We start from the raw sequence: 15,863 nt of genomic DNA, 5'->3' as shown, positions 1-15,863 counted from the left end.
AATTCAATGAGATGGTAAATAACGCATTAATACGTAGCGTTTTATTTATTTTTTATTATTTTGCAAAGAGTGCATGCAAAACCGCAATCAAAGCACACTCGATGACATGTTAATAACGGCAGTTGAGGCATTCCACCTCCCTCTGTATCATGCCTGATATCAATATTCTGATAAAAAAAATATTTTGGTTATATATTTACGTCACTAAAACAGCAAATAGAATTTAATAGGTAATATATTTAAAAAAAATACGTTTGATTTTATTTACCTACTCAAACTTAATGCTATTATAAATTCGTAACAAATTCTTTGAACCTAACTTATTAATGCATGTGACTGATCTTTCTCGTAAAGCAAAAGATGCAATATAATTGTATTTCTAATTAGATAGCTTAACTATTTTTTTATAAATAACTGTTTCATAGTTATTTCTTATTTCTAAAGAATTCCATTTTACGTAGTTCAATATCGATTGACCCTCAATCGAGTGCATTTTTATTTTATTATGTATATTGGAGTATCAATATACATCCCTATTGGAAAGTATGAAAGAATGAATGGAAGAACTCAGAGGGGCAAGTAATAAAAAAAAACATATTGATACTTTAAAAAAATACAGTAAAATCTTTTTAATATTTATATTTTTCCTTATGTATGTAGTTAGAGTTGTAGAGTTTAATATTAATTTACAAGGATAACACGTTAAATATGTGGGTACATTCTGCGTTTAACTAAATGAGCTGTTGCTATGATGGTTAATTTTTACTGAATATCACCCTGTGATCATACTATTACTGTAGGATAAAAAGTATTCTTTTCAGGAAAATGAATATTTAATATATTTTATACATTCTAAACACAGTCTCTCATTACTATTTATTGGAGGGTATCAGCTGGGTATTGCTCGCCGTAAAATAAGTTTGTCTACGGTACTTTCTGCCAGAAGCAATGCCAAATTGCCAATTGACTTGTTGTCAAAATTGTCATTACGGGATAATATCAATCGCGTTGTTTGTGTAATTTTACGAAATGGTCTCTGTATTTAAGTGTTTTTGATATGACTAATTTGTGTTAATGTAATGTTTTAGTAAATAAGGGAACAATATAACTGTGAAGATGCCGCCTACGGTGCAAACAAATGAACCGGAACGTGAAAAACGTCCTCAGCGGACGGGCGAAAGGAGGTTAGTTGAGCAAACTTTCAAGATTTCTTTCTAATATTTTTATAAAAAATGATTACCATATTTTTAATGAAATTTTTAGATCGGAGTTGGTGACGCGTGTTAAATATTGCAATACACTGCCAGATATACCGTTCGATTTAAAGTTTATTACATATCCTTTTCCTTCGACGCGATTCATTCAGTATAATCCGACCTCTTTGGAGAAGAATTACCGGTATGAAGTGCTCACAGAGCACGACTTGGGAGTTCATATAGATCTTATAAACCGTGATATATACCAAGGAGATGGAAACGCATTATTAGATGCTGCTGATGAGAAATTATTGGAAGATGACATTCTTACTCCACAAGACTCAAAGAGATCCAGACATCATGCTAAGAATGTGTCTTGGTTGCGACGATCTGAATATATCTCCACAGAACAGACTAGATTCCAGCCTCAATCTATGGAGAAGGTAAGCTTTGGTATTCTATTGATTTGATTAATTGACTTCACTACAAAAAGCATTCTTCAAAGTTAAACCTAAATTATATTGTTATATTTGCAGGTAATAATAGTGATGTATTTTAACTGCACTTGATGTATTTACAGTGTAATACTAATTTGAAAAGTTTTATAAAACTCATATTACCAAAATACACACATTCTTATTCAATTCACTAACTCTAGGTTGAAGCCAAAGTCGGTTACAATGTCAAGAAGATATTCAGTGAAGAGACTCTATACATGGACCGTGAGAGTCAAATCAAGGCTATCGAGAAGACCTTTGAAGATAACAAGAAGCCTATAGAGAAACACTACAGTAAACCTGGTGTTACACCTGTGGAGGTCATGCCCGTGTTCCCAGACTTCGACATGTGGAAGTACCCATGTGCCCAGGTCATATTTGACTCTGATCCTGCACCTGCAGATAAGAATATTGCTGGACAGATTGAGGCTATGTCTCAAGCTATGATTCGGTGAGTGATTGCAATAGCATTATTTTTATATTAGTGTTATCAAAGAATGAAATAATGTTGATCTTTATGTCTTTGACTTGCAAATAGATCCACAATATTTTTAAACATGTAACTTCATGCTTTTTCATGTCTTTTTTATCAACTATTTACACGAAACTATCTGGCTGGTTGTTTTCTTTTTTATAATGCATTTCATAGGTCTTGTCTTGGTGTGATATTCCTCTGTAATCTATAACTTTAGTTTTCCTCTGTTGTGTAAAAAGGGATTTATCTATTCAACTTTTGTGTGATTTTGTTATCTATATAGAGGATAAAATAATATCACTAAAATTCTTTACCTAACTTTATTTGTGTAGTAGCTTATGTATGTTTAGTATCAAAAAGCTTGTACTAACTTTGTTTCGTTTTCAGAGGTGTGATGGACGAAAGTGGAGAACAGTTTGTGGCTTACTGTCTGCCCACTGAAGAGACGATTCAGAAGCGTCGCCGCGACATACAAGAAAACATGTTATACATGGACGGAGATACTTACGAGTACAAAATGGCTAGGGAATACAACTGGAACGTCAAGAGCAAAGCCTCTAAAGGATACGAAGAAAATTACTTTTTGGTATGTTTTTGGAGTCATTTCTTTTGTAAATAAAACTCGATTTAGACCATCCTGTCTCCTATTCTAACTCCATTAAATCGTCTTCTATTTTGAATGTCAGGCTTCAAAATAGTGTTTTGACCAGAAATTTAAATGCATCTTTAAGTTTGACTTCTTATACAATAAGCAACTATTTTGTTACTTGTTATAACTCATACACATGGTCAACAGGCTCTCTACAAGTAGTAATAATGAAAGAGTTAACAATTAGTAATATTGTATGGTTAGTATTAAGTTGAATTTATTAACATGATTGACTATGTTTAGGTGGTCCGCAACCACTGCGTGTACTACAACGAGTTGGAGACTCGTGTGCGTCTGTCGAAGCGCCGCGCTCGCGCCGGAGCAGCAGCCCAGGCCCTCACACGTCTGGTCGTCACGCATCGTCCGCTCAGTGCGGCTGAACACCGCATGCTTAGACTTAGGGAGAAACAACTTGAACCACCTCAGGTAAAATATTCGTTATTATTGATTGTATATCTGTAGTCAATCTAGTGTCCAAATTGTAGCCACCCAAAGTTCATCAGCATGGCTCGAAGATTATTGTCATCTTTTTGCTGAAGAGATTATAGGTTTAATTTTACATTACGTTCCGAAATAGAGTCATTGGTTCTATTGTATACCCTAAAGTCTCGACAACTTACAACTTTATCATCTGGAATATAGTCTTCTTAATATGTAAATGCACAATAATCTTTATCAAATGTCTAGATAAAACTAGCTTCAGTAATAATTTGTATCTTTTGTAGGAAGAAGACGAAGAAGAAGAGGAGGAAGATGATGAGGAAGAAGAAGAAAAGCAGGAACAGAATGGAGAAAAGGAAAGGTAAGCATTGTATCTCAATACATAACGGTACAACATTTTAATTCATGTCACAGGTTTTCTATAAACGCCTGCAGGTCAAAATATTCCCCAACCCTAACCCTCGGTTTCTGAGAAACATTTACCGGTAGTTTATCTATTCAATAGATCAAAAAAACTCATGTAAAAATTGCAATTGAATAGATAAACTACCGCTACATGTATTTTGAAACCGGGAATAAGAAACTCTTCGCCTATATTTAATCATGCTACTAAAAGCCGTAAGTGTATCTCAAATTGAGTGATAACTAATCTTAAGATTAATGTTTCAAAGATTTACAAAACCGTTTACGCTTATAGGTCTGCTGAATAAAAAGTTTTGTTTTGTTTTTTAGATCACGATCCCGTTCCAAATCGGCGTCGAAGTCTCCTCAAAGATCGCGGTCGGGCTCCCGCGAGAGGTCGAGGTCGAAATCAAAATCCAAGTCAAGGAGTCGTTCACGTTCCGGCTCCGGATCCAGGAAGTCCAGGTCTCGCTCTGGATCCGCACAGTCTGGTTCAGCGAGGTAAGAGAAACCGTCATTTAATTCCTTGGTATACCTTTACGTGGTTCCATCAGTCTGTAGTACCGGTGTTAATAATTGAAATGGTAGTGCCTAAGGCGCTGTCTCCACCGGCGAGAGAATCGCGACGAGTCCGTCCTTGTATCGTCGGACAATCTCCACGAACGAGCGATAATTCCGCCGCGTATCGTCGCGAGTCGTGACGGAATCGCTGAGATTCCGCGGCGACTCGTAACGGTATTCCCGCGTTTTCCTTGTTTAAAAAGCTTCTCGAAACAAGAGGCAACATCCATACTAATATTATAAATGCGGAAGTAACTCTGTCTGTCTGTCTATCTGTCTGTCTGTCTATCTGTCTGTCTGTCTATCTGTCTGTCTGTCTGCTACTCAATCACGTCTAAACTACTGAACCAATTTGCATGAAATTTGGTATGGAGATATTTTGATACTCGAGAAAGGACATAGGCTACTTTTTACCCCGGGAAAATGACGCATTTTCCGGGAAAATTCAGAAAATTCAACGAAGTCGCGAAAAATCAGTATTATAATGACATTAAATTAACTAAATTCCGTTGCCATGGCAACTGTTTTAATGACGGATATGCCTTAGCGCGACTTCGTTATACTAAGAGATATAAATAACTAGCTGACCCGCGCAACTTCGCTTGCGTCACATAAGAGAGAATGGGTCAGAATTTTCCACGTTTTTGTTATCATCAGTCGTAGCGTGATGATATAAAATATTCTTTTATTTTTTCACGAAAAATATTCTTAAAATTGTTTATATCTCTTAATATAACGAAGTCGCGCTAAGGCATATCCGCCATTAAAACAGTTGCCATGACAACGGAATTTTGTTAATTTAATGTCATTATTATATTGATTATTCGCGACTTCGTTCGCCACCTGAATTTTCCCGGGAAATGCGTCATTTTCCCGGGGTAAAAAGTAGCCTATGTCCTTTCTCGGGTATCAAAATATCTCCATACCAAATTTCATGTAAATTGGTTCAGTAGTTTAGGCGTGATTGAGTAGCAGACAAACAGACAGACAGACAGAGTTACTTTCGCATTTATAATATTAGTATGGAAAAGTATGGATTTTGAGAATATTTTTCGTGAAAAAAAAGCATATTTTATATCATCACGCATCACGCTACGACCAATAGGAGCAGAGTACCTAACAGTAAAAGGTGTTACAAAAACATGGAAAATTCTGACCCATTCTCTCTTATGTGACGCAAGCGAAGTTGCGCGGGTCAGCTAGTTGAAAATAAATGACGCTGCATTTGACAGCGCGCTCGCTGCGCGCTCGTCGCGATCGCGCGGCGGACCCGCTGCTTGTCGCGGCCGACTAGCGACGATGTATTGACGTTTCGCACGCTCGTTGACACTCGTCGTATCGCGGCGATATTATCGCCGTGTGGAGACGGTTCCATAGAGAGTGTATAGAAATACGTGGCACGACGATAATATCGCCGCGATTCTCTCGCTCGTGGAGACAGCGCCTAAGACGTGAATTAACCGTCGCAGTTCTGAATTATGATAATCATTCTTAAAACATTTCAATATACTGGCTAAAGTCCTTTTACTATTGCCCATTTATTCACATCTATTCTGCCTGTTTGGTTTACGTATTAGTTTGAATAACATTTCATCATTGATCCTATGTTGATGAGTGATCAGATCAGATATCCTTGTATTGGTAAGCATTAATAATCTTTTATATCGTGACTTCCACAGGTCTGGATCAGCAAAATCTCGTTCTCGTTCCCGTTCCCGCTCTCGCTCACGTTCCCGTTCTCGCTCGAAGTCCGGTTCCCGCGCTTCGTCGCGAGCATCGTCCCGTGCCAGTTCTAAGAGCGGGAAGGCATCCCGTGCTAGCTCGGCTAGTGGCCGCGCTTCTAGGGCTAGCTCTAAAGCTAGTGGCAAGGTAAATGTGATATATTCTTCTATTTCATATAATAAGGTAGTACTATGATTTCATTTAACGACTGCAATGCTTTCGTTTTATATTTAAAACGACTTAATAATATTTAAGCGCGTCGTTATTTGAAAACATGGCTCATTTAATGGCTTATGTGTTTAAATTAGACATACATTTTTAACAGAAGAATTCAATATGTAGTGCGAAATTCGTAAAGATGTAATGTTATTCTTATGTTTGCAGGCTTCTCGCGCGAGTTCCCGAGCATCATCTCGCGCGTCGTCTCGCAGCAAGCGATCATCGCGGGCATCTTCACGCGCCTCCCGCGCCTCGTCCAAGGCGTCAGGCTCGAAGGCCTCGTCCCGCGCTAGTTCTAGAAGAAACTCGGGTTCTGGCAGTGGTTCTGACCGGTCGAGGAGTCGCTCGCGTAGTGGCTCTAAGCAGGTAAGTTTAGGAATTTTTCCATATTTTTTTGTTTGAAATAAATTTGAGACATGTATTTTTATGCGGTATTATTTCTTGGGTATTAGGTATCTTGCAGACTTTCAATAATATTTTAGAAGTTCAAACCATGTCTAGGATGTAAATTATCTGCCTTAGCCAGGAAAACTTTGCAGTTAAAGAAACTTTCGTTTTACATCGTATGGATGGTAGAAAATTGCATAACGTGGCATTTTCTTCATTTATTCGCAGGGTTCTCGTTCCCGCAGCGGGTCCGCGTCGAGCGCGTCGTCTCGTCGCAGCGGCTCTGACTGAACCACCACGTGTTCTGTGTCGTGTGTAACTCGATGTGTCTGTCGACTGCTACTGTAAAGTGTAATAAAATGTTAAGATTGTACTCATGGCTTTAATTTAACCCTTATATGAAACAACAGACAAACATGTTGTTAATAGTGACACCAGTGCTTTTTGAAACGTGTATTTGTGTTAAGCCTTTCGCACACCAGAACGACGTAATCTGGTGAAAATTTTGGCATTGTGTATCTGTATCCGAACCTATGTCAATGATGTGTTACCTATATAGCTTGGGTCTGACCATAGGGTATGAGAGATTTATGCTACGTTGTGAACAAAGGACATTAATGTGATTTTTTAAGTGTTTGTTCATAGTCCTAGTTTACGACTATCTGTGGTAAGGATAAAGTGGGAAAGTGACTAAAGCTATAAGGAGTTAAATAAGAACCTGGAATCATATCAATACTTTTATTAGTGCATCAACCACTTGATTACATACAAATAACACATTGGATTCACAAATAAAAAACTAATTTGCTCCCGTTTTATCTGACACAATGATAAAACAATTCATTTTATACCTACATTTCATCCAGTTATTAAACGATTATGTTTCGAATATGGACCCTTAAATACTTTATTGGGTCAAATATCCCGTAAATATTTCTTAAAATTTGGATCACAGCAAATATTTTTCAAAATGCAATCATTTTTAGTAAATAATAAGTATCTATTTTATATTGCGATATGTCAGGTAAAAATACTAGTTGTTACGAATATGTATTAGTTATTTAAACTAAATGAAAAATCACTCAAACTTCTCACTCAAGCAAAAAGGAAAAATATTTAATTACTTTTAAAAGCTTCATTCATGAGAGAATTCACATAAATATTTAATTCTTGATTGCAAAAGTTCTTATACATTTTCGCGTACAAAGATAGGCACATTGACGAATAATGTTGGTATATTATTAATGCCGCACAGCCTTTAATATAGACACTTTTAGTCATTAATTCAAAACAAATTAATTGTTAATTGTCTTGTTTGGTTAAACTTAACATGGGTATATATTTTCAATACGAATGGTAAGGGCTAGTCCGCAATACTCCGCTAAATGCACCGGTAACATAGACGCTCGTCTATGAATCTTGTCTTGCTGTATAAAGTCGTTTTAAGATGCGTCGACGCAACAAGAGTTGTGATTTCGCTCGATGGTCATACTATACTCGGGCCATTTCAAACGTGCGTACCTAGTCACGTTATTTTATCGGTGTCTATCGTTCACACTTCCACATTTTCATATTCCTATGATTCTTTGGACTATGACGTAGTTCGCATGTTTGTAACGGCCTGACTATAGACGCTAACATCCTTCAAGAGTACAAATATTTATTGCATAATACTTTGTTAATCAATTGTAAATATTCAACTATGAAATATACTAAAATTCATTGAATATAATATCTAATTTATTATTTATATTAGTCTTGAAGCACGTTTCCAATTTCATGTAAGCACCATTACATTGACTAGGTGACAATTATAGCAAGTTTATTTTATTATGGGGCGTTTTTCAGTTCATTTTTTTAGGCGGAAAACAGTTCAGTTGTTCTATTAATTACTTGGAATGGAATTCTACGATCATAATCTTAGTTTTCGTGAGTGCATTACGACGTTTTTACACTGGGTTTATTTTTAACAAGTATAAACTTACGTATAGCAATGTTTCTACTACTATGTATAAATTTTACGCATATTATTGTATTATGATGTATCTGGCAAGTGAACACAAGGATTGATGTAACGGTATTGTTTTTGTACACCAATAAAATCTTTATTGTCTCAGTCATAATGTTATTTCGAAATCTATTGTGCAAAACGTGGCAACATCTATCATAATTTTAAGGTTACAATTTCATTTCTTGCTTGGATTTTAAAAACTTCTTATAGGTACATTAAAAACATTCAAATGGTCATGAATTAACATTTGGAATCGATATATTATAAAACATTAAGGTACATAAGTTATTGAAAAAAGCACATTAATTTATTAGTGCAGATAGTTTTAATAGGACATGGAACCAAATCAGAAAATCATAAAGTAGGTAACACTATGTTACGTTTTGTTGCCAGTGTTAAAAATAATCGGACAGATTTTATGATTGCCATACTGAGGGCCGTTTTCTCCTCTTAAAGATAAGTATTGGCTAACCTATCCAGAAGCACAGTGATATATAACATGACATAAAATCAATCAATATTCTACTTGATACGAAAACCAATGCCTATTTCAAAGTAATGAATCTGGCCATAAATATTCTGTAGTTACTTTTAACCTGCCCGATTAGTCGATTTTAAATTTAAATAAATTAAAACTAATAGATATAACTTAGGGTCTACTGAGTTCTGCCTCAACAAGGTCTAGATAGTGTGATGTGAAGACTGCCTTGTTGTGCATGACGTATCGGAGTAGTGTTCCCGAGATTGACGTCAGTTCACGTGACAGAGCAGAGAGTCCTACAGGGATTTGTCTGGAACCACCACCGCAGACGAGGATCGTTTTTAAGAACTCGTGAACTCGCTGACCTGTTGGGAAAAGTACTTCTTTATAGGCATTTCTTCTGACTTAACCTATTGGCAAAGGCATGTTTTATCTCGTATATTGAATCAGCTGTCTTTTTATAAAGATGAATTTAATGTCAATAATTTAGGAGTAGTTTAAAAAAATTCTTGAATTTTTAATGACTTTACAATAATGTCAATCACAATTCCCAAAGAATAAAAAAATCTGGATACATAATTTGTAGATCGCACGACCATCTATGAGTTGGCCACAGCCATTGTCAAATTTTCCTGATAGCTTTAATAATACATTCTTATCTTATCTTAGGGGTGGGGGTGCCGGTGCCTGGCTGACACTTCGACCATTCCTGATCCTTTGTGTCACCCCGTCCTTTGCTACTCTAGACGTTGGGGGGCAGGGCAAAACTTATTAGTTTTGCTATGCACCCCACCGGAAGCAGCATGTAGTCTTCTGGTTTAGGGTAACCGCATCCTAGAAGATCCATTATTTTCCTTCCTAAAGCATCACACTCGCACAGTATGTTTTTCATGGTTTCTGCTTCTAATTCTTCTTCTAATTAATAATACATTACTTTTATCCAGAATAGTTTAAGCATAAATATTACATAAAGATGTATTTTGTGTGTACTTACGAACAATCTCGCGCACTCTATGCTCGGGGTCACCGAGCGACGTGATCTGAGTTCTGATGAGATCCTTCGTCTCATTGTTCAGCGCTGGCTGATTGAGGTTCTCTAACAACTGCTCTGTCACCAGGATTACTTCCTCGGCCACAGACGGTAGGACGGATTTCAGTTCACTGGCGAAAATAATAAGAATATTATGTAAATTTTACTTACGTACATTGTTCATGATAATAGAACTATGCACTTTTGGGAGGGGGTTTATTACTAACAAAATGAGTAAATTAATATTAGAAAAGTAAGGTTCATAATTTTTATTTCTAGAGATGTTCGATAATAACTCCCTATTCCTCTAGGACTAACCCTGTAAATATGTATTTCAAACATATTTGCCTACACTTTGGGGTAGCGTGATGCAAAAAGAAATAAAAGTATAAGGGAAGAGAGATCAAATGTGAGCTGTTGATTTATTTAATCAAAAGCTCACACTATACCAAAAAACATTACGAGATTTCTTAAAACCTACCGAGTAAAAAATGTTACGATTAAAACATTTGTACAGTACATACTCACATATCATTACTAGTATTATCAATAATGATGACGATTTTATCCTTGAGCGTGAGTTTGTGTACGGCGGCAGTGTTGGCGTCCGTGGCACACGACGGACTGGCCAGCATCAGCGACGCCGTGACGATGAGCCGGAACACCTGCGTGCCTAGCTCTGTGAAGCGAGGCGCGTCGAGAGCTACCGTCTAAGATAAAAAGACAAATACTTTAAAGAACATTTTAATGTTTAGCTGCGAATCTGATTGTATGGTAAAATAGAATATAATAGAGTATGGTAAAAAAAACCAGTGATAGCCGAGTGGTATAAGTTGATACCTCCCACACAAGTGGTCGCAGGTTCGAACCCGAGGCAACACACCTATGACTTTTCGAAGTTATGTGTGTATTAGAAATAATTATCACATGCTCCAACGGTGAAGGAAAACATCGTGAGGAAACCTTGAATGCCTAAAATTTGTTTAATTCATTTATTGAGGGCATGCAAAGTCCCCAATCCGCACTTGGCCGGCGTGGTGGACTCAAGGCCTAACCCCTCCCTCATTACGGGAGGAGACCCTTGCCCAGCAGTGGGACATTAATGGGTTAAATTTATTTATTTATTACTAAAAACAATTAACAACTTACCTCAGGATAGTGTTTAGTTCCATTCCATTCTAACAGCTCTAAATAGGCCTTGGCCAAAGTCTGTGCGGTGACATTTCGAATAATCGTCTTGTCAGTCACCGGTAGAGACAGTCCTTCCTTTTCTATGTGACGCTTCAACCATTCTCGAGTGTGTTTCATGCCATCTGGATGGAAATAAATAGTTATTTAGACACAGTAGGAGAGATATGTGTTACTTTTACCCTTGACTACTTTTTTGATGTTATCGTACCGTTTCTCTATAAACTATTTTATTGTTCCCTAAATTAATAGAACAGAACATAATTTGTCATATTATTCTAAAACTGTTACTAGAAAAGAATCGCGAGTCGTGTCGATTGTTTGATCCACCGGGCTTTGAGAAAAACGGACAGTGTGCCTGTGTATTGTGCATACACTTGCCCAAACATAAAGGGTTAATAGCTTACGGCACATTTCGCTAATTCGAATGGAATTGGCTAAGTGAAAATTACAAGAAAAATACATTCTAAACAGGAATTCGAATCTGGGACTGTCAATATGATGCAATAACAACAAAATGTCCATATAGCACGAACATTACCTTCAGTTATGAGCAGCATTTCATCAAACTTGGCTCGTTCGTAGTGCACGCTCTCTTGTTGCACGTGAGGACGGATCATCGCGATCAGCGTGTTCGCCAGGTCTAGTTTCAACACTTCCAACGTTTCTAGGATAGCACGGAATATGTCCACCTGGAGAAAATTGTATTGATTTTGAATAATAATATACTGTTTTATATCTTAGCTAGATAATGTGCAATTCGTTTGTTTGTTTTTAAGGAGGGAATGAAAAAGTGTGCTCTTACAAGTACGTCAACTACAAATTTAACTTCAAAGGACCTTTTTTTAATTTCGTTTAAGAAAGAATGAATTTAAAGGCTCATGCAAAAGCTAACAACTAAAATCGTGTTAAGTTAGACTTGGAACAACGATAAAAAATAAATAGTACCGTCGCGTTGTGCAAGTATTATCTGTTAGTTGCTATAGTATTTATATTATTTAACAGCAAAGATGTGCTTAATTTAAGAAGAAATCTTATTCATACTCACTGTATCAGTCAGCTTAGTAATATTCTGTATCATTTCATCCCTGGCGGGGGCGGCCAGCTTCGCCATAAGATCTATCACAAAACTGGCATACTTGTGGAAGTCTAAGCTGTTGTTCTCAGCCTGTTGCTTGATGAACTCGCCGTCTAGGACTTCCTCGATCATCTCACGGATACGCGTGTGGCGGGGTAACAGGATTGAGAATAAACCCTGAAATAAATATACCTATTGTTGGAACTGGGGTTTAAGAACAACCAAGATCGGCTATTTAACCTTTGAGGTATTGATTTGGTTATTGGATCAATTTTTACGGTTAAAGCTGGAAATGGTTAATACCAGTTTGGAATAGCCTTCTCGATTAGTAAGTAATATAATAAATTACATGTACGAGAAATCTGTCAAAATACAAATTCTTAATTCACCACTTTAAATAACTATTGGCTCGTTTATCAGGTGCAATTTTTACGGGATTTTTTTAACAAAATGTTTCTTTGTTATCACTTTCTTCTATCGGATAGATTGTCTGTTAAATTAAATTCAGACGCGGTCGAAATTGTCCTCAATATCATAAAAAAAAAATTCAAAAGCAATCAAAATTCAGGAATTTCTATCAACCGTAATTTAAACAGTTCAATTCAAACCTAGATTTTTTATTTCTAACTATAACCAAATATTTGAGGCTTTCGAGAAGTTGGCTTTAATTAAGACTTCAATAACAGTATACTGAAACAGAATTTCAGCACTGAAATACATTGGATGTGTGCCAAGTGTGTTACATAAAACGATTATAACACTGTTGCAAGACATTCACTTGAATACCTTCCTCTTACAGTTTTAGTAACACATTATGCAATCATATGTAATGTACTAATTACTTTTATACTTCATGAGTTAATTAAATTTTAGAAGTTATGTAAACATGAAATTTCGTCAGTTGGCTTATAAAGAACATTATGACTATACATATGCATTCCTTAGTTCGTCAATTTGCTCTTGGAAGGACAATGTAGCAGGTACTCATTAGAGAATCCTTACTATTTTATGAATACATAAAATATCTACCCGATAACAAAAGGCAGTATTATTAGTGTTGGTCTGTATTTATAATGGGTTGTAGATGAAAAGCTTGTCTTTCCATAAAAAGGACAATAAGGCAGAATAAGAAATATTTCCTTATTATATGCAATAAAATAATTAGTATTCATATTACCTGTTTGACATCTTCTAACAGTACAAGAGCTTGTTTATACTCTGGTGGATCAGAGTTGAGCTGCTCTCTCAAAATGTCGAAGTATGCTTTGTGCATTGTTTCTTTTACCAACTTTTGATAACTGAAATGAAATGTTTTTTAAGTCTGTGGTATATTTATGGTTATTTAGATTACAGTGTTTGAAATTTTTATCTTATACTATGAAAGGCGTTGTATTTTTGATCATAAATGCACAAGCATGGTTGTGTTGGTTTCTTAGGGTGATGGACCAGAAATTGTTAAACTGTCTTACAATAAACAAAGCAAAATCTCACCATTGAATCATTGAAAAACTTAAGCAATAAACTTACCAATATGTCATGTTACATGACAGAATTTTTTATGAATCACTGCAATAAAAACCAAGAAGAAAGTCCTTCTGACTCAAATATGAAAATAATTTATCTCTATTCTATGAATATGTACATTCAAACATATAATTATAATATTACCTGTTATCTGGTGGTTCAAAAGTCTCCAATTTGAAGTCCTGGTCCACAGCTATTTCATGAGCAAGAGCCATGTTCTGCATGCCATGGGCTGCCTTCATGATGTCCTCTAATGTCACAAATGTAGGGGGTGATGCTCCCGTTATTGTTGACCCACGGACTCTGAACTGAATTGGCTCACTGGCATAGTAACTGTTACTGTGAATATTAAATTTGAAAAAAGTTTTTAAGCTATTGTGGCTTGTACACAGAATACTAAGATTAGTAATGGGTGTTACAAGAAGACGATGCTCAATAAGTACATCAGACTGTCTATGACCATGATTGATATAACTTGAATGAAACATTGGGCAGTCAAATATAATAATGATTTCGTGTGTTTGTTTATTTTTTGCTTAAAAATAGGATTCTTATTCCTTGTTTTTTTAAATTTTAATAAAGAAAGTTTAAATATAAAAATTGTTGATGTTTTAACTGATATATTGAGAAAAAAAAACAAAGTCAAGAAAGTTTACTCAAAACCAATAGACTGGTTCCGGAAGGTTAAAAACAGCTTATGGAAAAACAAACAAAAGTAAGTAAGTCTATAATCTAAGAACAAAGTTGTCTAGAATTCAGTTTCATATCAAACATGTATCTTTATTATGTTAGGTACATCAAACAATCGTCATAATATTTAAGCCACTACAGCTACTAGATCATTCTATAATATTCTAGAATATAGGTATGTTAGATATAAAAGATAAATCTAGACAAACTACAAAGACAATGCAATGTTGCTTTGTTATGTAAACCCTATTTGTGGTCATGACATAGATATGAGTCATACCTTATATTACAGTTAACTTCCTGATATAACCTACCTGGATGAACAAAGGATTAGATAAATTTTGACAACTATTTACATACATTTCTATTAATTCTTGTGTATGATAACAAAGCAACGTACTATAGTTACCATCACTAATCCGACAGATACCTATTATTTATTGATTAAACATGTATTGTAATCCAATAAGAGAACATTTTATAACTAGATTTTTTAAAGAAATAAATTGAATATATTTTTTTTATTACTTACTTGGATCCAGTAGGCATAGGCTGCGAAGGAGTCCTGGTTTTATCATTTTTGTCGGATCCTTGCGACCCTGAACCACTTGGCCCCTCACGCTCACTCATTGCGAAAACTTAACACAAACTGATTCAAGTAAAACTCGGAGTAAAGTCAGGTAATTTCTTCACCCCATATAAGGCAGACTTACTCAAAGGCACAACATGAAAACGGTCAAATCATCCGATACAATCACCTTGGGTCATAACAACACATAACCTAACTTTTACAACAAAGAAACACACCGATAAACTACTTCCTACGCGAAAATTTAAAATATTAATCACGTATTAGTCCTCTTTAATACACGTGTGATTCACTTTTAAATCTTTTGCGATGTTTTCGTTTATTTAAACAAAATGTAACAGATGTTTTCATTTATTTACTTGTCAATTTAGTTGGCTGTCACGAAATGTCAAATTTACAGAAAAATAGAGTATTGCGTTTTGTTCACTGCTATCAGTTAGACGCACCTTGTATTATTTTTAAATTATATAATTCTTTGAAAATATAAAATTATGATATCGTTAAAAAATGGTCAATGTTGATGCAGAGTTTATTCTCATAATATAAAAACGTGTAAAATCATGCTTGTTTTTGCCACGGATTTGCACCAGGCCTTTCCTTCGATACCTACTTAATGTTGGTTTTGTTTTACCGTTAACCTATTAAGTTTACAGATTGTGTACTCCTTTTCTTTAAAGGTGAGATGGAATTAGCATGGAATTAATTATTTTTAAGGAGATAGAA

General features: G+C 35.6%; 2 protein-coding genes across 2 annotated transcripts; one reads left to right on the top strand and one right to left on the bottom strand.

Moving 5' to 3' along the window:
• Positions 1 to 958: 958 nt before the first annotated feature.
• atms (RNA polymerase II-associated factor 1-like protein antimeros) lies at positions 959 to 6,923 on the top strand. Its single transcript, XM_076126076.1, has 10 exons — positions 959 to 1,184; positions 1,264 to 1,639; positions 1,855 to 2,144; positions 2,556 to 2,754; positions 3,061 to 3,243; positions 3,543 to 3,619; positions 3,991 to 4,161; positions 5,901 to 6,090; positions 6,328 to 6,528; positions 6,778 to 6,923. Exons 1-10 carry the CDS (start codon positions 1,117 to 1,119, stop codon positions 6,838 to 6,840), a joined length of 1,818 nt encoding a protein of 605 aa, XP_075982191.1. The 5' UTR covers positions 959 to 1,116; the 3' UTR covers positions 6,841 to 6,923.
• Positions 6,924 to 7,273: 350 nt separating this feature from the next.
• LOC142980556 (T-complex protein 11-like protein 1) lies at positions 7,274 to 15,524 on the bottom strand. The gene is made up of 9 exons (XM_076126006.1): positions 15,084 to 15,524; positions 14,006 to 14,200; positions 13,515 to 13,635; positions 12,308 to 12,514; positions 11,801 to 11,951; positions 11,221 to 11,384; positions 10,600 to 10,781; positions 10,036 to 10,202; positions 7,274 to 9,406 (listed from the first exon to the last, which is right to left on the bottom strand). The coding sequence occupies exons 1-9, from the start codon at positions 15,179 to 15,181 to the stop codon at positions 9,210 to 9,212; spliced, it is 1,482 nt and encodes a 493-aa protein (XP_075982121.1). The 5' UTR covers positions 15,182 to 15,524; the 3' UTR covers positions 7,274 to 9,209.
• Between the last annotated feature and the right edge of the window lie 339 nt (positions 15,525 to 15,863).

The sequence above is a fragment of the Anticarsia gemmatalis genome, chromosome 18 (genome assembly GCF_050436995.1).
Source record: "Anticarsia gemmatalis isolate Benzon Research Colony breed Stoneville strain chromosome 18, ilAntGemm2 primary, whole genome shotgun sequence".
Lineage (NCBI taxonomy): Eukaryota > Metazoa > Arthropoda > Insecta > Lepidoptera > Erebidae > Anticarsia > Anticarsia gemmatalis.
The sequence above is the reverse complement of the archived record's forward strand: the minus strand, read 5'-3'. Positions and strand labels throughout refer to the sequence as shown.